Source organism: Oncorhynchus mykiss, chromosome 4 (genome assembly GCF_013265735.2).
Source record: "Oncorhynchus mykiss isolate Arlee chromosome 4, USDA_OmykA_1.1, whole genome shotgun sequence".
Lineage (NCBI taxonomy): Eukaryota > Metazoa > Chordata > Actinopteri > Salmoniformes > Salmonidae > Oncorhynchus > Oncorhynchus mykiss.
The window spans coordinates 15,432,195-15,451,866 of record NC_048568.1 but is presented as its reverse complement, the minus strand read 5'-3'; the positions used below and the strand labels follow the sequence as shown (position 1 = coordinate 15,451,866).

The 19,672-nt window shown below is 47.2% G+C and overlaps 2 protein-coding genes across 14 annotated transcripts in view; one reads left to right on the top strand and one right to left on the bottom strand.

Moving 5' to 3' along the window:
* Window positions 1-2,070, bottom strand: part of lama2 (laminin, alpha 2) — a 140,415-nt gene extending 138,345 nt beyond the window's left edge. For all 13 annotated transcript variants that reach the window (XM_036975718.1, XM_036975723.1, XM_036975720.1 and 10 more), the window contains exon 1: window positions 1,922-2,070. In XM_036975718.1, the coding sequence (XP_036831613.1) occupies window positions 1,922-1,988 (67 nt within the window). In that variant the 5' untranslated portion in view covers window positions 1,989-2,070. The remainder of the gene's footprint in view (window positions 1-1,921) is intronic.
* Window positions 2,071-2,883: 813 nt separating this feature from the next.
* On the top strand, window positions 2,884-5,790 carry si:dkey-126h10.1 (vesicular inhibitory amino acid transporter). The gene is made up of 2 exons (XM_021600321.2): window positions 2,884-3,150; window positions 4,089-5,790. The coding sequence occupies exons 1-2, from the start codon at window positions 2,884-2,886 to the stop codon at window positions 5,235-5,237; spliced, it is 1,416 nt and encodes a 471-aa protein (XP_021455996.1). The 3' UTR covers window positions 5,238-5,790.
* The last annotated feature ends 13,882 nt before the right edge of the window (window positions 5,791-19,672 follow it).

The window sequence follows — 19,672 nt, the reverse complement described above, 5'->3', positions numbered from 1 at the left end:
GGATGCAGCTCGGGGACACATAACAAACAGTTTTAGCACGCATGAAGTTCTATACACAACCTCACGCAGATATGCTAAACAAAAACAGCCATTCAAACAGTCAGACTATTGTAAATACATGATAAACATATTTTATAGCCTCATTACCAGGAAATCTACACTTACAATGATCTTTTCTTTGACAATCAAAAATACTCAGTGCTGTTTAATGAACAAGGCCCTTCTTTTGACTGTAGGTATTTCTTCTTTTGCTATTATGCTCCCACATTTTTGTCTTCAAACAAATAGGTACAGTCAGCCATTCATGTTTTTGACAAACACAGCCATTTCAAATGATTGCCAAAGCACCCACAATTGATCAAATCATACTCTTGGCATCTTTTCATCAGTATTGACTAAGATTAATTCAGACTACAGTTGGGACCCAGTTTTCATTGTCACTGTGGCAGAATGGAGTATTGATTTTTCTTCTCTATGCTTCTTTTCTCCCACAAAAGCAGTCTGCCAACAACTCTGCAGGGAAAGGTACGACCACAAAAAAGACGCGTTACGTCTTTCACGCACAAACAAACAGAAAAAACCCCAGAGAAAGTGAAAAGTAGTCCATGTGGCATTATAATACTGTTGGTGGCCTGCCAAACAGGGATGATACAGAAGTAGCTACAGTATCACAGAGGAATATCGCAGGCCTGAGAAACCTTACATGCCTGTTACAGTAGCTTCCTCTCCTCTCTCATGTTGAGTGGGCTTGTGTTGTTGCTTTTGCGTATGATCATCCATCCCAAATTCATCCAGCATCACCATCTGGACATACTTGGAGCGCCCACTAAACATCTGTTGGGCTGATTTGGTGATGCTCTAAATGACCACAAAATAACCAGCATTGGAAGAGATACACGCTGACCTCAGTCCGCTCAGCTCTGTTATAAAACACTCCTTATAACTGATCCAAAGGGGATTATCATGATGATGACACACATAATGTCTCTCCTTCCTGTGCCTCCTTCCTGTGCATCTTTAGAAGACAGGATGAGATAGCACTATTTTTGCTTAACACCTGGCTAAATTTAGAGTCCCCGCCCCCCCTGCCTTGGATTCCATTAACAAACACAGTGACACCTGTTAATGGACACGTGTCCCTTGCCTTTGACAGGAGAGGACACAGATCCTGCCTATCACTAACCTAGAAAACAGACACTGAACGAAGCTCTATGTGACAAAGAAGAGGGATATGTCTCAGTCATACACTGACACAAGGCACACACCTACAGTGACAGCCAATGATTACATTTCAACAAATTTAACTCAGATTAAAAAAGAACATGGTTTGTATAGATAGCATCAATGTCCTATCGAAGCTGGAATCAGCAGTTAAAATGAGGGAAAAGCTCTAACTTAAATCAAAGTGGATCTTTACAATTCATATCTAAGCTTAGATAGACATCAAAACACAGTTGATGATTCCAACTGATATTTCTGATAGAATCCCTTTCTGTTTTGACACTGAATGTAATGATGTGGGTACCCCATACAGTGGTGGCAGAACAAAGTTGGATGGCTAAACAATTTCTGTTGGTTTACAGCTGTCCAAACATGAAAATTCTAGAAAGAGTCTAGAATTCTTCTTTAAACTGATATTCTAAAGATATGGTTCAGAGAAGACTAATTAGAACATAAATGATATTTTCTCTACTTTTGTCACCCAAACCAATATTCTAACGTAATTAAAAAATATATATTAATGTGTCTGTTTAATGAAAATAATAGAGTAAGCTAAAAAATAAAAGGGTAATCTTGCCAAGGAAAATTAGTATATTATTATTTAAAAAAAGGATTGGTCAAACCTGTGACTAATTCACAAATCAGAACGAAATATTTCAGATTGTGAGTAAAGCGATTTCTTGGCAAACGATCCACTCACCCCTTTGCTGCGCTCGGCTGCATTGCCATAGCAACGCTATGAGTGTAAAAAACGATAGACCTTTCATTTTCAAATCTCTTCATCAGCGTGCAGTCTGGAAGAGTCGCTTTACGTGCGACGGACTCGGCGCCTGAAATTGAGGGGAATGTCAAAGAGTGACTTTTGCAAGTTCAAGAAACTCTCCCACTCCCCCGCGCCCAATGGGAGGGGGCGTCACAGAACAGAAGTTAAGGGATCATATGTAATGGGATTCAGGGAAGAATAATACTTTTACTAAACTTTACGATGATAATGGTCTTATAATAAATAGTAAGAAACAAACTAACCTAAGTGCTGAAAACAAAATGTAACTTTCCAAGCGTTACAATGTAGGTTTGTCATTGATGCTGAGACCAGTGCAAACATGTAGGCACCCATGCTTTTGGTCCTCTATTGCTCCCTCTGGTGTTAAATCTAACTGCCATAGTTGAACTAAGGGCAACTATTTAAATATAAGTTATCTGCATAAAAGCCTTCAGCTGTTATCATATCTTGTTGTTTCAAAATAGAAATGACAACTTACAAATTCAAATGGGCCCCTCTCAGGGCCTTTGCAGAGGCAAGACATTCAATTATATCTGATTATTCTTGCATGATGGACTCATTCTTCATCTTAAAAGCCGGAAGCTATTATCCTTTGTCACAGTTCAACAGCCTGTCATTCGCCCTCATTGTGTCTCACCTGTTAGACCATTTAAATGTCAGGGAGAGCCAATTTAGCCTCTCGGGTTCATGTTGTGCGCAGTGGTCAATAAGTGTGTATGGGGTTGAGCCCCCTTAAGATTGACACTGCTGTCTGCTGGCGGTTAGAGTTTGTGATGGGGAGGGAACCATCACCTCAACAGGTAGCCTCTCTCGTCTGACCTGAGTGGCTGTTTACAGTATCATTTGCTGAAGACAGAGCCCTCTAAACACACACTAAAATGTCATTTCTAAGACTAGACTGGTTGGGGACGCAGGCAGAGCTGCTGTGGACCTCCAGGTTCCTCCATGGGGATGAGGAGAGCCTAGGGTTCGCCCAGAGGGATGAGTTGAGCAGGACCTATGGAGAGGACCAAGAGGAGACCAGGGAGTCACCCACCACCTCCAGCCCAGATGGGGGAAATGAGACACCTACCAGTCCCTCCAGCAGGACCTGTCTTAAAATCACCACCTGGGAGGCAGGATGGAACGTGACCAATGCTATTCAGGTAACCAAGATAAAAATGTTTTACTTCAGACCTTAGGAAAGATGCTTCTCTATGTTTAGCTTTTATGTGTTTTTTGCCATTCTCAAGAAATGATTATGGTTATGGATGAAAATGAATGTTAGATAGTGCACTAGGTGAGCATTATCGATATTGCATTGTTGTTGTTGTGCTTAGAGGATGCATTGTAATTACAGTATATTTAATAGAAGGAATGGAAGAGCTGAGAATAGTCCTTTATAAACAAGGCCATTTCAATAACTACAGCATGTTATTAGTATGTAAGTAAATATACACTTCAGCAGTTGTTCCCCCCCATTCATTTTCAAATCAACAGTGTCCCAGCCTTTTTTTATAAGATAATCAGGCTACTAACTTTCATTTGTGTTTTCTACGCCAGAGTATTATTAGTATGATTAATTGTAAACAACTACATCTGTTCAGTTATTACCTTGTCATTGCATCATCATAATCCTCAACACCATGTACTTTTCCAGCAACACTAAATACCCAGTGTCCTATTGTCTGGACTGACTCTATCTATGTAGAGCATCTACATATGAACTCAGAATCACATTATAAACAGAGTTTGTTTATTTACATTGTTTTGCATTGCAATTTGACTTAAAGCCCGACGTTGCTCAGACTATCCATTTAGGAATTTTTTGTGAGATAAGATTGTTGTATTAATGTTGTGTGGTCTACTGAATAGTTTACAGCACGGGAAGAAATTCACTTGCGCATTTGTTAAGATTGAAGCAGAACGTTATCTTGAATGATTAAGTTTAACATCCTCTAATGTGTGGCAGTTTTCAAACAATCAAGTCTCAGGCAAAGAGCAGTAATTTACACTCTCCTTGGTGAAGACTTGTACTTAGTTTGAGGAAACACTGTGTGTTCACACTCCACGTGTCGTTCACTTGTTTTCTTCTTTCTCCTAGGGTATCTTTGTTCTGGGGTTGCCTTACGCTCTCCTTCAGAGTGGCTACCTAGGATTGCTACTGCTCATTCTGGCTGCTGCCATCTGCAACTATACAGGTAAGATCCTTGTATCCTGCCTGTACGAGGACAATGAGGAAGGCCAGCCCATACGAGTGCGGGACACCTACGAGGACATCGCCAATGCCTGCTGTAAGCGCCTGTGCCCCCTCCTGGGCGGGCGGGTGGTGAACGCAGCACAGGTGATAGAGCTGATGATGACCTGTATCCTCTACCTGGTGGTCAGCACCAACCTAATGTGTCACAGCTTCTCCTTCCTCCCGCTCCCCCCCGCCGCCTGGTCCGTGATGACCTTCCTGACCCTAGTGCCCTGCATGCTGATCCAGGACCTGAGGGTGGTCTCCAGACTCAGCCTGCTCTGCTCCCTGGCCCAGTTCCTCATCACCTTCATCGTGGTGGCCTACTGCCTGCACCAAGCCCACCGCTGGTCCTGGAGGAGGATGGTCCTCTTGGTGGACTTTGAGAGGTTCCTGGTGTCCGTGGGGGTCATCATCTTCAGCTACACCTCCCAGATCTTCCTGCCCACCCTGGAGGGAAGCATGGAGGACAGGGGGGACTTCTCCGACATGATGAGCTGGACACACTCCCTGGCTTGTGTGTTGAAAACCACCTTCTCTGTGCTGGCCTTCCTCACCTGGGGCGAGGATACTAAAGAGGTGATCACTGATAACCTTCCCATTGGCCTACGCATGGTGGTCAACCTGTGTCTCCTGGCTAAGGCCCTCCTCTCCTACCCCCTGCCCTTCTACGCTGTGGCTGAGGTCCTCCAGAGCAGTGTTCTGAGGCTGGAGGGGGCGCAGGTGGGTGTGGACATGGGGACTCTGGTTCTGCGGGGCTGTCTCCTGTTGATGACCTTCCTCATGGCACTCTACATGCCCCACTTCTCCCTGCTCATGGGGCTGACGGGCAGCGTGACGGGGGCGGCCATGACCTTCATCCTGCCCTCCCTCTTCCACCTGCAGCTCAAGTGGACCACCATGAGCAGCAGGCTCAAGGCCCTGGACCTTCTAATCTTAACTCTGGGATCTCTGTGTAGTTTATCGGGGTTGGTTTGCTCCATCAAGGGAATGATTCAGGCTTTTGGGCGTTGATAAGCTCAAGCTCTGCATGAAGACTTCAAGACTTAGTGATGGTCCTCTATTTAAGTTCCCTATGTCAATGTTCTGGAACCTGTAAGTTGCCTACAGCTAAAGCATAGATATAACATGTTGTATGATAGTATGATCAACCAAGCTATTGTTTGTGTGTTTGATTTTAATTGAGTTGATTTGAGTGATTAACACAAAGGCAGCTTGTAAAATAAAGACGTGTTTGGAAATTGTGGTAAACAATATAGTGTGACCAGATGTTTGCTTTGCTACTTATCATGGCAAAGTCACTATGATTCCTTACTGGTTTTGTTGTCTATAGCATGAACTGGAATCTGTTGTTAATTACTATTACACTTGAAAATGAAAAGTATGGCAATAAATATACCTATGTAGGAAAATATAGCTTTACAACAGTATTTCAGCATGAGAAACAATCTTGTTTATCTGTTTTGCAGACAATATGGAACATAATTGCATTTTAAAGAAACATTTCAAATTGATAGTATATTAAATGTAACCGTTTGTGCAAAGATTTGCTGAAATAAAAAACAAAACATTTTAAAGGATGTAAAATGTCGTCTAAGCCTCTAGTTCAAGAGACCAGCATGTGGAAATCAAAGTAATTAAAAATGGTGGGCACAAATGTAGGCCTATACCAGAGAAGAAGAGGTGAAGCAAGAGAGACAACTGGGCCCAAAATATGTCTTCTCCAGCAGGTGGCGGTTTCCCCTGTTTATTTTGTATAGAGGTCAATGAACGAGCGTCAAATTTGGTTAACAAAGAATTGAGTGGCTTATTTTCTACATGTGGCTTATTTGATCAAATATAAGTTTCGTAATGATTAAGCTGTTACGAGTGTACTGATATAAGTAGGACACATGACATATCGGCGGTAACTTTGAGAAAAAACACTTTAGTTACAACAGCCACAAAGTTATAAACCCGCCTATTTCTACATATCTTAAAATGTGATTTTAAACCCAACCCTAACCACACTGCTAACCTTATGCATAACCCTAACCTTAAATTAAAACCAAAAGCCAATAGCCATTTGTTTGTGGCTGTGTTAACTAGTGGAAACCGTTGTGCCTGTTGTTCACACGCGTATCTGCCCTCTCATTGGCTAGAATGGTCCCACGTCTTCTTGCCTCTTCCCAACTGCCTTCCATTATTGAAGACATTTATTTTCATTGTTAGGGCCGGCATTAGAGTACGTGGTCAATATACTGGATAACCTGTGCCTATCAAGGGTCCAGGGTTCCGGTCTAGAAGCACGGTTTTGACTGCTCCTACATTTATGCTTCGGTACTGAAGCCCAGAAAGACAATTTCCATACACAGCCACAGAGAGAAGTCAGATTAGAAAATTCCCAATAAGCCACTTTAGTCATCACCTTTGTGCACAAAGCATCTGTCGAATTGTTCCAATAATGGTCGCTGAGGCCAATTTATTTTCAGCACTCTCAGCCGAAGATACACTACATGACCTAAAGTATTTGGACACTTTCTCGTAGAACATCTCATTCCAAAATCATGGGCATTAATATGGAGTTGGTCCCCCTTTGCTGCTATAACAGCCTTATGGGAAGGCTTTCCACTACATGTTGGAACATTGCTGTGGGGACTTGCTTCCATTCAGCCACAATAGCATTAGTGAGGTAGGCCACTGATGTTGGGCGATTAGGCCTGGCTCACAGTTGGCATTCCAATTCATCCCAAAGGTGTTCAATTGGGGTTGAGGTCAGGGCTCTGTGCAGGACAATCAAGTTCTTCCACACCGATCTCAACAAGCCATTTCTGTAAGTACCTCGCTTTGTGCAGGAGGCATTGTCATTCTGAAACAGGAAAGGGCCTTCCCCAAACTGTTGCCACAAAGTTGGAAGCACAGAATTATCTAGAATGTCATTGTATGCTGTAGCATTAAGATTTCCCTTCATTAGAACTAAGGGGTCTAGTCCGAACTATGAAAAACAGCCCCAGACCATTATTCCTCCTCCACCAAACTTTAGAGTTGGCACTATGCATTGGGGCAGGTAGCGTTCTCTTGGCATCCGCCAAACCCAGATATGTCTGTCGGACTGCCAGATGGTGAAGCGTTTCCACTGCTCCACTGAGTCCAATGGCGGCAAGCTTTACACAACTCCAGCCGATGCTTGGTATTGCGCATGGTGATCTTGGTTTGTGTGTGGCTGCTCGGCCATGGAAACCCATTTCATGAAGCTCCCGACAAATAGTTATTGTGCTGGCATTGCTTCCAGAGGCAGTTTGAAACCCGGTAGTAAGTGTTGCAACCGAGGACAGACAATTTTTACACGCTACATGCTTCAGCTCTCGCCGGTCCCGTTCTGTAAGCTGTGTTTGTCTATGGAGATTGCATGGCTGTGTGCTCAATTTTATACACCTGTCGGCAACGGGTGTGGCTGAAATAGCCGAATCCACTCATTTGAAGGGGTGTCCACATACTTTTATATAATAGTGTATTAACATTTTATATTCATCCAATGTCTGCCATGTTTTTGGATGACGTGATGACATCGTCACTGCTCGCGTTTCTCCCTGTGGGCACTGCGTGGTAGTGAGCATGTGATGTTTATCCATGAATTGGCGTATGCAAGCCTGAGCAGATTACCTTGAAAACAGAGGTTGGACATCTTGGAAGCAGTCTCCAGTTCTTATTGGTGCCTATTAGTCATGAAAGTGGTTCTTCCTGGTTCCTCCTTTTGTAGGCTAAGAATTGGCTTCTAAAATACATCGTCAAATTCATGAAAATGTTGTCATATAAGATATATATTAAAATGTTGTGTTTCTGAGTGAATTTATTTACCACATGCTGGGTTTCAACGTATTTGACAGCCAAAACGTTCTAACAGTTTTATTAGAACTACAACTCTCACCAGCTGCATATGTCTTACTTTCCACAGCTTGCCGTTCTACATTTTTTATTTAAATGTTTTAAAATCCCCAGTGTAATCTAATATAAAACCCATCAAACAGACTGTAACCAACAGATTTTTAGCATCCTGTGATTCCTCAACTCTTCCAGGAATTCTAACAAGGCTGCAGGAATTGTAGTTCAAATGAGACTTTTCTAACATTCGCCGATGTGTCTTACTTCTTGAGCGTCAAATATTTTGATAAAAGGCATCGGGTATGAGCAAATCAATACACATATAGGAATATAATTTTATATACAGTATCTTATATTACATACATTTTATGATATAAGCTTGAAGCCCATTCAAAAACTGAGGTACTGGAACCAGGAAGTAGGCGGCACTTTCATAGGGTATTGTTGGCTGTCAAAAGGACAGCTCTTCAATGTCAGTTGCGGCCAACCAATCCAAACAGCAGAATCAACAAAGGCGCAAGCAACAAAAAATATCTGTTTTAAATATGCATGTTTGGTTTTCTGAATCATATTTACAGTTTTGGAGGGTGTGTGTGTGTAGTTAACTAACTACCAATTAGTTTTGTATTGTATGTTTACACATTTCTTGTTAACCAGTTAGCTAGCCATATGCTTAATTAAAACATACCATATACTTTTTTCTACATTAAAATGAACAACGTTTAATGTGCGATACAGTATATGTGAGGTAGGCCAAGCTTTCATTTGAAATCTAATACCTACCCTTAGGCTATTGAGAGATCCTTGACCGGGCACTAAATTCAATGAGCTGAAAGGCAGATTTAACCTACATTTACTTTGTCTTGCTGAGTCTCTGTGAACCTCAAAAGTGATGGAAAATGCAGAAATGCGATAGATAGAACACTATACTTGCTGTGTTGTTGCTTAGAGCTGTGGTGGTATTTTCACCTTCATACTGCTTATTTCCTTTCTTCAGATTTCTGTAGGTGACCTTTTGATCCGTGCAATTTTATCTCAGCTTATTCGCATGAACGTGAGCGAGTGCTGCCACTCAATAACATGACTTGGAACAAAGGGATACTCAAGATTGGATGGACAATTTATAACATCTGTGTATACAATCATGTTTTTTTCCATCTGCATGCTTTGTTCCTCACCTCCCTCGCTTCCACCTACCATCTCTTCCCATCCTCCGCTTAGTCTGTCACCCAGTCACTTCCTTTTCTAGAGAAAGGAGAGGAGACAGAAGTATTCTGGTATGCTGAAAAAAAAGAAAATGCATTTGTAGAGTTGTATACTTTAAAATGACGAAAAGAAAATCGAAAAACTACATTCATACAGTTTCTTGACTGCGTCCAGCTTGCTAAAAATACCTGAAAATCCTTTTTTATCTGCACCCCTTTTGTTTTAAACCAAACTTTCCATACATACATGCCCATGGTAGAACTGGTCAGAAAGTGACTTTTTGGACCTGGATGCCAAAACATTCAGGAGATAGAGGTGCTCAAAGTTTTGCATACCCCACCATACCATGAGACATCCATGTCTTCATCGCTGGAAAAGATGAACAGTTGAATTTGATATCATTTAACAGCTTAAACATACGGCTTTCAAACAGTTTAATTCAAAAAAATATACAATAACATTTATTTGTTATTATTTTTGAACCTTTATCTTTAATTATCTAAAAACGTGTAAACTCCCCAAAACCTTTTCATTTTCTGATATAGCTTAGATCCTATTGGACATAATCTGAGGTGTTGTCATTGCACCCACTATCGGTTGATATATACTGACAGCACTCTCACTAACAGGTGGCATAAATGTAGGCTCTTACAAGGCACGCCTCAAAACATGTTAATGAGCCAGAAACAACAATACCATGAAACCACTTGTGGTCAAAGTGTTTTTGTGGCTCCAAAACGATGTCATGGTGCTGTATTCTGTGGGGTGGAATTACAGTACCATTTGAAATACAGCCATTCTTTCCCTGCCCATAACATTGTCCCACAATGCACCATAATTTACAGTACCCTGTAGGATAATGCATCACAGTATTTTACTGTTAATAAATGTAAAAATTTACCATATACAGTGCATTCAGAAAGTATTCAGAACTCTTGACTTTTTCCACATTTTGTTACGTTACAGCCTTATTCTAAAATGTATTAAATTGTTCTACACACAATACCCAATAATGTTTCTACATTGATTTAAAAAAAAACGGAAATATCACATTTCCGTAAGTTTTCAGACCTTTTACTCAGTACTTTGTTGAAGCACCTTTGGCAGCGAGTACAGCCTTAAGTATTTTGGGGTATGAATCTACAAGCTTGCCACACCTGTATTGGGGAAGTTTTTTCCATACTTCTCTGCAGATCCTCTCAAGCTCTGTCGGGTTGGATGGGGAGCGTCGCTGCACAGCTATTATCAGGTCTCTCCAGAGATTTTCTGGCAGGGCTCTGGCTGGGCCACTCAAGGACATTCATAGACTTGTCCCAAAGCCACTCCTGCGTAGTCTTGGCTGTGTGCTTAGGGTCGTTGTCCTGTTGGAAGGTGAACCTTCAGCCCAGTCTGAGGTCCTGAGCACTCTGGAGCAGGTTTTCATCAAGGATATTTCTGTACATTGCTCCATTAATCTTTCCCTCGATCCGGACTATTCTCCCAGTCCCAACTTATATATGATCCCCAATCAGAGACAAAAGTAGACAGCTGCCTCTGATTGGGAACCACACCAACATAGAAATAAAGAAACTAGAATGCCCACCCTAGTCACACCCTGGCCTAACCAAAATAGAGAATAAAAACCTCTCTATGGCCAGGGCGTGACAGTACCCCCTCCCCAAAGGTGCGTATTCCGGCCGCAAAACCTGACTCTAAAGGGGAGGGTCCGGGTGGACATCCCTTCAAGGTGGCGGCTCTGGTGCGGGACGTAGACCCCCCCTCTGCTTTGGTGGCGGACCTAGTGCATGGACCTTCACTGGAGGAACCAGGCCACAGATCATCGCCGGAGGAACCAGACCACCGATCATCGTCGGAGGCTCCGGACTGGGGACCGTCGCTGCAGGCCCCGTACTGGGGACCGTCGCTGCAGGCCCCGGACTGGGGACCGTCGCTTGAGGCTCAGGACTGGGGACTGTCGATGGAGGCTCCGGACTGGGGACCGTCGCTGGAGGTTCCGGACTGTAGACCGTCGTTGGAGGTTCCGGAGTGTGGCCCGTCGTTGGAGGTTCCGGACTGTGGTCCGTCGTTGGAGGTTCCGGACTGTGTCCCGTCATTGGAGGTTCCGGACTGTGGCCCGTCATTGGGGGTTCCGGACTGTGGCCCGTCGTTGGAGGTTCCGGACTGTGGCCTGTCGTTGGAGGTTCCGGACTGTGAAACGTCGCCAGAAGCTCTGGACTGGGAACTGTCGCCGGAAGCTCTGGACTGGGAACTGTCGCCGTAAGCTCTGGCCTGTGAAGGCGCACTCGCCCTGATGCATGGGACCAGTACAGGTGGCACCGGGCTGAAGACAAGCACCTCAAGGCGAGTGCGGGGAGGAGGCACAGGACGAAATGGACTGTGGAGGCACACTGGAGGCCTGATGCGTGGGACCGGTACAGGTGGCACCGGGCTGAAGTCACTCACCTCAGGGCGAGTGCGAGGAGGAGGCACTGGACGTACTGGAATGTTAAGGCGCACTGGAGGTCTGCAGCGTAGAGCTGACACAACCCGTCCTGGCTGGATGTTTATTTTCACCCTGCAAATGCGGGGCGCTGGCACAGGACGCACTGGCCTGTGCAGACGCACCGGAGACACAGTGCGCAGAGCCGGCGCAGGATAATCTGGTCCAAGGAGGTGTACTTGAGACCAGGAGCGCAGAGCCAGCACCATCCATCCTGGCTGGATGCCCATTCTAGCCAGGCAAATGCAGGGAGCTGGAATAGAGCTGGGCTATGAATGCGCACTGGAGACACAGTGTACATCACTGCATAACACGGTGCCTGACCAGTCACAAGCTCCCCACGGTAAGCACGAGGAGTTGGCTCAGGTCTGAACCCTGACTCTGCCACTCTCCTTGTGTGCCCCCTCCCCAAATCTTTTTGGAGCTGCCTCTCGGGTTTCTGTGCTAGCCGTGTCCCCTTGTATCGTCGCCGTTCCTCTTTCGATGTTTCCATCTGTTTCCATGGCAGGGTATTGTCCCCTGCCATAACCTCCTCCCAGGTCCAGGATGTCCTCCACACTCTTTTCTCCGGGGCCCAGGATCCCTGCTCCTCTTGAACACACTGCATGGTCCTTTTTTGGTGAGTAGTTCTGTAACAATCGTCGTATGAAGGAGTGGACCAAAACACAGCATGGTAAGTGTTCATGATAAATTTAATACTCAAAACACTTGAACAAAATAACAAAGAGGGAAAACCGAAACACTCCTGTCAGGTGAAGACACTAAACAGAAAACAACTACCCACAAAATCCAAACGAAAAAGGACAACTTATATATAATTCCCAATCAGAGACAACGATAGACAGCTGCCTCTGATAGGGAACGACACCAACATAGAAATAAAGAAACTAGAACGCCCACCCTAGTCACACCCTGGCCTAACCAAAATTGAGAATAAAAACCTCTCTACGGCCAGGGCGTGACAGTTCCAAACTTCTTACCGTTTAAGAATGATGGAGGCCACTGTGTTCTTGGGGACCTTCAATGCTGCAGACATGTTTTGGTACACTTCCCCAGATCTGTGCCTCGGCACAATCCTGTCTCGGAACTTTACGGACAATTCCTTCGCCCTGATGGCTTGGTTTTTGCTCTGACATGCACTGTCAACTGTGGGACCTTATATAGACAGTTGTGTGACTTTCCAAATCATAAATAACAAATTAACAGTCCTGTAAGGCAAAAGACAAAAACACTAAACAGGAAATAAGCACCCACAACTCAAAAGTGAAACCCGGCTACCTAAGTATGGTTCTCAATCAGGGACAACGATTGACAGCTGCCTCTAATTGACAACCATACCAGGCCAAACACATAAACCCAAATAATAGAAAAAGAACACAGACAACCCACCCAATTCACGCCCTGACCATACTAAAACAAAGACATAACAAAAGAACTAAGGTCAGAATGTGACAGTACTCCTCCCCACCCCCCCTCCCCCCCCAAAGGTGCGGACTCCGGACGCAAAACCTGAACCTATAGGGGAGGGTCTTGGTGGGTGTCTGTCCGCGGTGGCGGCTCTGGCGCGGGACGTAGACCCCACTCCACCATAGTCTTTCTCCACCTCTTTAACCGCATCCATGGCCTCTTTAGAGCGACCGCCACCTCGGACTGGGGACACTAGCCACGGGTCCCGAATAGACGGGAGATTCCGGCAGCACCGGACAGGCGGGAGACTCCGGCAGCTCCGTAGTGAAGGGCGATTCCTGCAGCGCCGGAGTAACGGACGGCTCTGTCAGCTCCTGACTGACCGGCAGCTCTGGCAGCTCCTGACTAACAGGCGGCTCTGGCAGCTCCTGAATGACCGGCAGCTCTGGCAGCTCCTGACTGACCGGCGGCTCTGGCAGCTCCTGACTGACGGGCAGCTCTGGCAGCTCCGGACAGACGGGCGACTCTGGCAGCTCAGGACAGACGGGCGACTCTGGCAGCTCAGGACAGACAGGCGACTCTGGCAGCTCAGGACAGACGGGTGACTCTGGCAGCTCAGGACAGACGGGAGACTCTGGCAGCTCAGGACAAACGGGAGACTCTGGCAGCTCAGGACAGACGGGAGACTCTGGCAGCTCAGGACAGACGGGAGACTCTGAAGACTCTGGCAGCACCGGAGAGGCGGGAGACTCCGGCAGCTCCGTAGTGAAGGGTGATTCCTGCAGTGCCGGAGTAACGGACGGCTCTGTCAGCTCCTGACTGACAGGCGGCTCTGGCAGCTCCTGGCTGACCGGCAGCTCTGGCAGCTCCTGACTAACAGGCGGCTCTGGCAGCTCCTGAATGACCGGCAGCTCTGGCAGCTCCTGACTGACCGGCGGCTCTGGCAGCTCCTGACTGACGGGCGGCTCTGGCAGCTCAGGACAGACGGGCGACTCTGGCAGCTCAGGACAGACGGGCGACTCTGGCAGCTCAGGACAGACGGGTGACTCTGGCAGCTCAGGACAGACGGGAGACTCTGAAGACTCTGGCAGCACCGGACAGGCGGGAGACTCCGGCAGCTCCGTAGTGAAGGGCGATTCCTGCAGCGCCGGAGTAACGGACGGCTCTGTCAGCTCATGACTGACCGGCAGCTCTGGCAGCTCCTGACTAACAGGCGGCTCTGGCAGCTCCTGAATGACCGGCAGCTCTGGCAGCTCCTGACTGACCGGCGGCTCTGGCAGCTCCTGACTGACGGGCGGCTCTGGCAGCTCAGGACAGACGGGCGACTCTGGCAGCTCAGGACAGACAGGCGACTCTGGCAGCTCAGGACAGACGGGTGACTCTGGCAGCTCAGGACAGACGGGAGACTCTGGCAGCTCAGGACAGATGGGAGACTGGCAGCTCAGGACAGACGGGAGACTCTGGAAGCTCAGGACAGACGGGAGACTCTGGCAGCTCAGGACAAACGGGAGACTCTGGCAGCTCAGGACAGACGGGAGACTCTGGCAGCTCAGGACAGACGGGAGACTCTGAAGACTCTGGCAGCACCGGAGAGGCGGGAGACTCCGGCAGCTCCGTAGTGAAGGGTGATTCCTGCAGTGCCGGTGTAACGGACGGCTCTGTCAGCTCCTGACTGACAGGCGGCTCTGGCAGCTCCTGGCTGACCGGCAGCTCTGGCAGCTCCTGACTAACAGGCGGCTCTGGCAGCTCCTGAATGACCGGCAGCTCTGGCAGCTCCTGACTGACCGGCGGCTCTGGCAGCTCCTGACTGACGGGCGGCTCTGGCAGCTCAGGACAGACGGGCGACTCTGGCAGCTCAGGACAGACGGGCGACTCTGGCAGCTCAGGACAGACGGGTGACTCTGGCAGCTCAGGACAGACGGGAGACTCTGGCAGCTCAGGACAGATGGGAGACTGGCAGCTCAGGACAGACGGGAGACTCTGGAAGCTCAGGACAGACGGGAGACTCTGGCAGCTCAGAACAAATGGGAGACTGGCAGCTCAGGACAGACGGGAGACTCTGGAAGCTCAGGACAGACGGGAGACTCTGGCAGCTCAGGACAGACAGGAGACTCTGGCAGCTCAGGACAGACGGGAGACTCTGAAGACTCTGGCAGCACCGGAGAGGCGGGAGACTCCGGCAGCTCCGTAGTGAAGGGTGATTCCTGCAGTGCCGGTGTAACGGACGGCTCTGTCAGCTCCTGACTGACAGGCGGCTCTGGCAGCTCCTGGCTGACCGGCAGCTCTGGCAGCTCCTGACTAACAGGCGGCTCTGGCAGCTCCTGAATGACCGGCAGCTCTGGCAGCTCCTGACTGACCGGCGGCTCTGGCAGCTCCTGACTGACGGGCGGCTCTGGCAGCTCAGGACAGACGGGCGACTCTGGCAGCTCAGGACAGACGGGCGACTCTGGCAGCTCAGGACAGACGGGTGACTCTGGCAGCTCAGGACAGACGGGAGACTCTGGCAGCTCAGGACAGATGGGAGACTGGCAGCTCAGGACAGACGGGAGACTCTGGAAGCTCAGGACAGACGGGAGACTCTGGCAGCTCAGAACAAATGGGAGACTCTGGCAGCTCAGGACAGACGGGAGACTCTGGCAGCTCAGGACAGACGGGAGACTCTGAAGACTCTGGCAGCGCTGGACAGGCGGGAGCACCTGTTGGGAGGAGACGGAGAGACAGCCTGGTGCGGGGGGCTGCCACCGTAGGGCTGGTGCGTGGAGGTGGCACCGGATAGACCGGACCGTGAAGGCGCACTGGAGGTCTCAAGCACCGAACCTTACCTGGCTGAATGCTCCCCGTAGCTTGGCCAGTGTGGCGAGGTGGAATAGCCCGCACTGGGCTGTGCTGGCGAACCGGGGACACCATGCATAGGGCTGGTGCCATGTACCCCGGCCCGATGAGACGCACTGGAGACCAGATGCGCTGAGCCGGCTTCATGGCACCTGGCTCGATGCCCACTCTATCCCGGCCGATACGAGGCGCTGCTATGTACCGCACCGGGCTATGCCTGAGCACCGGGGACACCGTGCGCCTCACGGCATAAGACGGTGCCTGCCCGGTCCCTCTCTCTCCACGGTAAGCACGGGGAGTTGGCTCAGTTCTCCTACCTGACTTAGCCACACTCACCGTGAGCCCCTCCCAATACATTTTTGGGGCTGCCTCTCGGGCTTCCAACCGTGCTGCCTCCTCATACCACCGCCTCTCGGCTTTCACTGCCTCCAGCTCTGCCTTGGGGCGGCGGTACTCTCCAGCCTGTGCCCAGGGTCCCTTGCTGTCCAGAATCTCCTCCCATGTCCAGGAGTCCTGAGATCGCTGCTGCTGCCTGTTACCACGCTGCTTGGCCCTTTGGTGGTGGGTGCTTCTGTAACGTTCGTCTTTGGGAGAAATAGAGGAGGACTCATGCGCAGCGTGGTAAGTGTTCATCACTTTTAATGATGTACTAGACCACTGAACAAAACAAAACAATAAATAACAGGCCTCCCGGGTGGCGCAGTGGTTAAGGGCGCTGTACTGCAGCGCCAGCAGAGACTCTGGGTTCGCGCCCAGGTTCTGTCGTAACCGGCCGCGACCGGGAGGTCCGTGGGGCGACGCACAATTGGCCTAGTGTTGTCCGCGTTAGCTCAATGTTCAATACCATAGTGCCCACAAAGCTCATCCCTAAGCTTAAGGACCCTGGGACTAAACACCTCCCTCTGCAACTGTATCCTGGACTTCCTGATGGCCGCCCCCAGATGGTAAGGGCTTCATGGCACCTGAACACATCTTCCACGCTGATTCTCAACACCGGTTTCCCTCAGGGATGCGTGCTTAGTTCCCTCCTGTATTCCTTGTTCACCCACGACTCCAACACCATCATTAAGTTTGCTGACTACACAATGGTGGTAGGCCTGATCACCGACAACAATGAGATAGCCTATAGGGAGGAGGTCAGAGACCTGGCAGTGCCAGGACAACAACCTCTCCCTCAACATGAGCAAGACAAAGGAGATGATCGTGGACTACAGGAAAAGGAGGGCCGAACACGCCCCCATTCACATCGACAGGGCTGTAGTGTAGCAGATTGAGAGCTTCAAGTTCCTTGGTGTCCACATCACCAACAAACTATCATGGTCCAAACACACCAAGACAGTCGTGAAGAGGGCACTACAATGTATTTTTACTGAAAAGAATTGGAAATATAGATCCTCAAAAAGTTCTACACCTGCACCATTGAGAGCATCCTGACTGGTTGCATCACCACATGGTGTGGTAACTGCTCGGCATACGACTGTAAGACTCTACAGAGGGTAGTGCACACAGCCCAGTACATCACAGGGGCCAAGCTTCCTGCCATCCATGACCTATATACTAGGTGGTGTCATAATAAGGCCAAAAAAATTGTCAAAGACTTCAGTCACCGAAGTCATAGACTGTTTTCTCTGCTACCGCACAGCAAGCGGTACTGGAGCGCCAAGTCTAGGTCCAAAAGGCTCCTTAGCAGCTTCTACCCCCAAGCCATGACTGTTGAACAATTAATGAAATGGATACATTTCATGTTCTGACCTTAGTTCCTTTGTTTTGTCTTTGTTTTAGTATGGTCAGGGTGTGAGTTGGGTGGGTTGTCTATGTTAGTTTTTCTATGATTTTCTATTTCTATGTTTGGCATGATATGGTTCAGAGGCAGCTGTCTATCATTGTCCCTGATTGAGAACCATATTTAGGTAGCCTTTTTTCAATTGTGTTTTGTGGGTGGTTATTTTCAGTCTTTGTGCGTCTGCACCAGACAGAACTGTTTCGGTTGTTTCTTTGTTGTTTTTGTTATTCAGTGTTCAGTTTTGATTATTATTAAATAAGATGAACACTAACCACGCTGCGCTTTGGTCCTCTCCTTCTTCCACCCAAGACAACCGTTACACTACCCGGACTATTTGCATTGACACCACCCCTCTTTGTTTTTACACTGCTGCTACTTGCTGTTTATTATCTATGCATAGTCCCTTTACCCCTACCTACATGTACAAATTACCTCGACTAACCTGTACTCCCGCACATTGACTTGGTACCGGTATCCCCTGTATATAGCCTCGTTATTGCTATTTTATTGTGTTTATTTAGTAATTTTTTTACTTTAGTTTATTTAGTGAATATTTTCTTGACTCTATTTTCTTAACTTCATTTTTGGTTAAGGGCTTGTAAGTAAGCATCTTCGCCGCATGTGACAAATAAAAGTTGATCTGATTTGATGTCTCTCTATCCTATCACTGAGAGATGTTTTTAAAAAGTTGCCAGTTGCAATCCTACAATGCTGTGCGGTTAAAGTAATGTACTGTTAAACCAAAGTTTATTTAGAATTTACAGGGTAATTTACTGTTTACGCCTAAAATCACCCGGAGTGCATAGCTATTTACAGCAATTTACTGTAAATATTTAATACAGTACTTTACTGTTCATTTTATTGTATAAACACACAGCCAATATGTGCACAAATATTCAGACAAATGCGTCAACTGATTTGCATCATTGGCAGACAGCACCAGGGCTCTTGCTGGAGACAAATCCACAGCATAAAATTCAATGCGCTTTGGTTTACATGGCAAAGTGCCTGTAGGCCTACCTCCAATACATTAGATTAGAGTTTTTTCCCCCTCCTACCACAGTACCTCTAATCGGGCTACCCACGTGTTGGTACCATTAAATGCCAGACGGGTTACCAAATTATCCTCGCGTCCATGTGATGTGGTGTGATAGGGGAGACACCCGGTTGTGCAGGGCTCTGCAGAGGGAGATTAGGGGACCTGTGAAGCAGCAAGAAATGTCAAGAATCGGCTTGTTGGAGCTGCCACGTCTCAGCTGCTCTCAGAGCTGAGATTTATTCCTAAAGCTGTCTGAAAGGCCCCCTCACGCAGCGTGGCTTGGGCTCTGGGCACTCCACTTCAGTCCACAGTAGAGGGCACAAAGGCAAGAGGAACCAGTAATTATATAGGTTTTCTGGAGGATACAAGACAATAATATTGAGGTAGTAGAGGTTTTTAATTTACTACCTACTTCAACTTTAATCTCCTTTAAAAAGAAAATAGTACTGAAAACCAAAAGCATGGAAACAAAATGCACAAAATGAATGCATTTATGGTTATTTGGTTGCTATTTGGGTAAAGGCAATTGGAATACTTATCAGAATAACATGTTTGTTTTCTTGTTGCTGTGACAACAGAGTGGACCACCAATTCAATCTATTTCCAGTCAAAGATGCTTCAGTCTGTACAAAGAGACTTTGGATTAGGCTGTTAGTATTATAATTACTGCGCAAACTACCTTACTGGAAGCATGAATTATGACACACTAAACATATGACTCCAAGACCAATGTTTATCTGAGAAGCAGGGATCTGCAGCTGTGCCTTCTAAAATGTTCCTGAACAATATCAAAATAATTCAAAGATATGGTCAAATATTTGTTAAACCATTTTATGATTACT

Coding starts and splice junctions, on each gene's coding strand:
- si:dkey-126h10.1 (XM_021600321.2), top strand. CDS start 2,884: ATGTCATTTCTAAGACTAGACTGGTTGGGGACGCAGGCAGAGCTGCTG. Junction 3,151..4,088: donor ACGTGACCAATGCTATTCAG/GTAACCAAGATA, acceptor TCTTTCTCCTAG/GGTATCTTTGTTCTGGGGTT.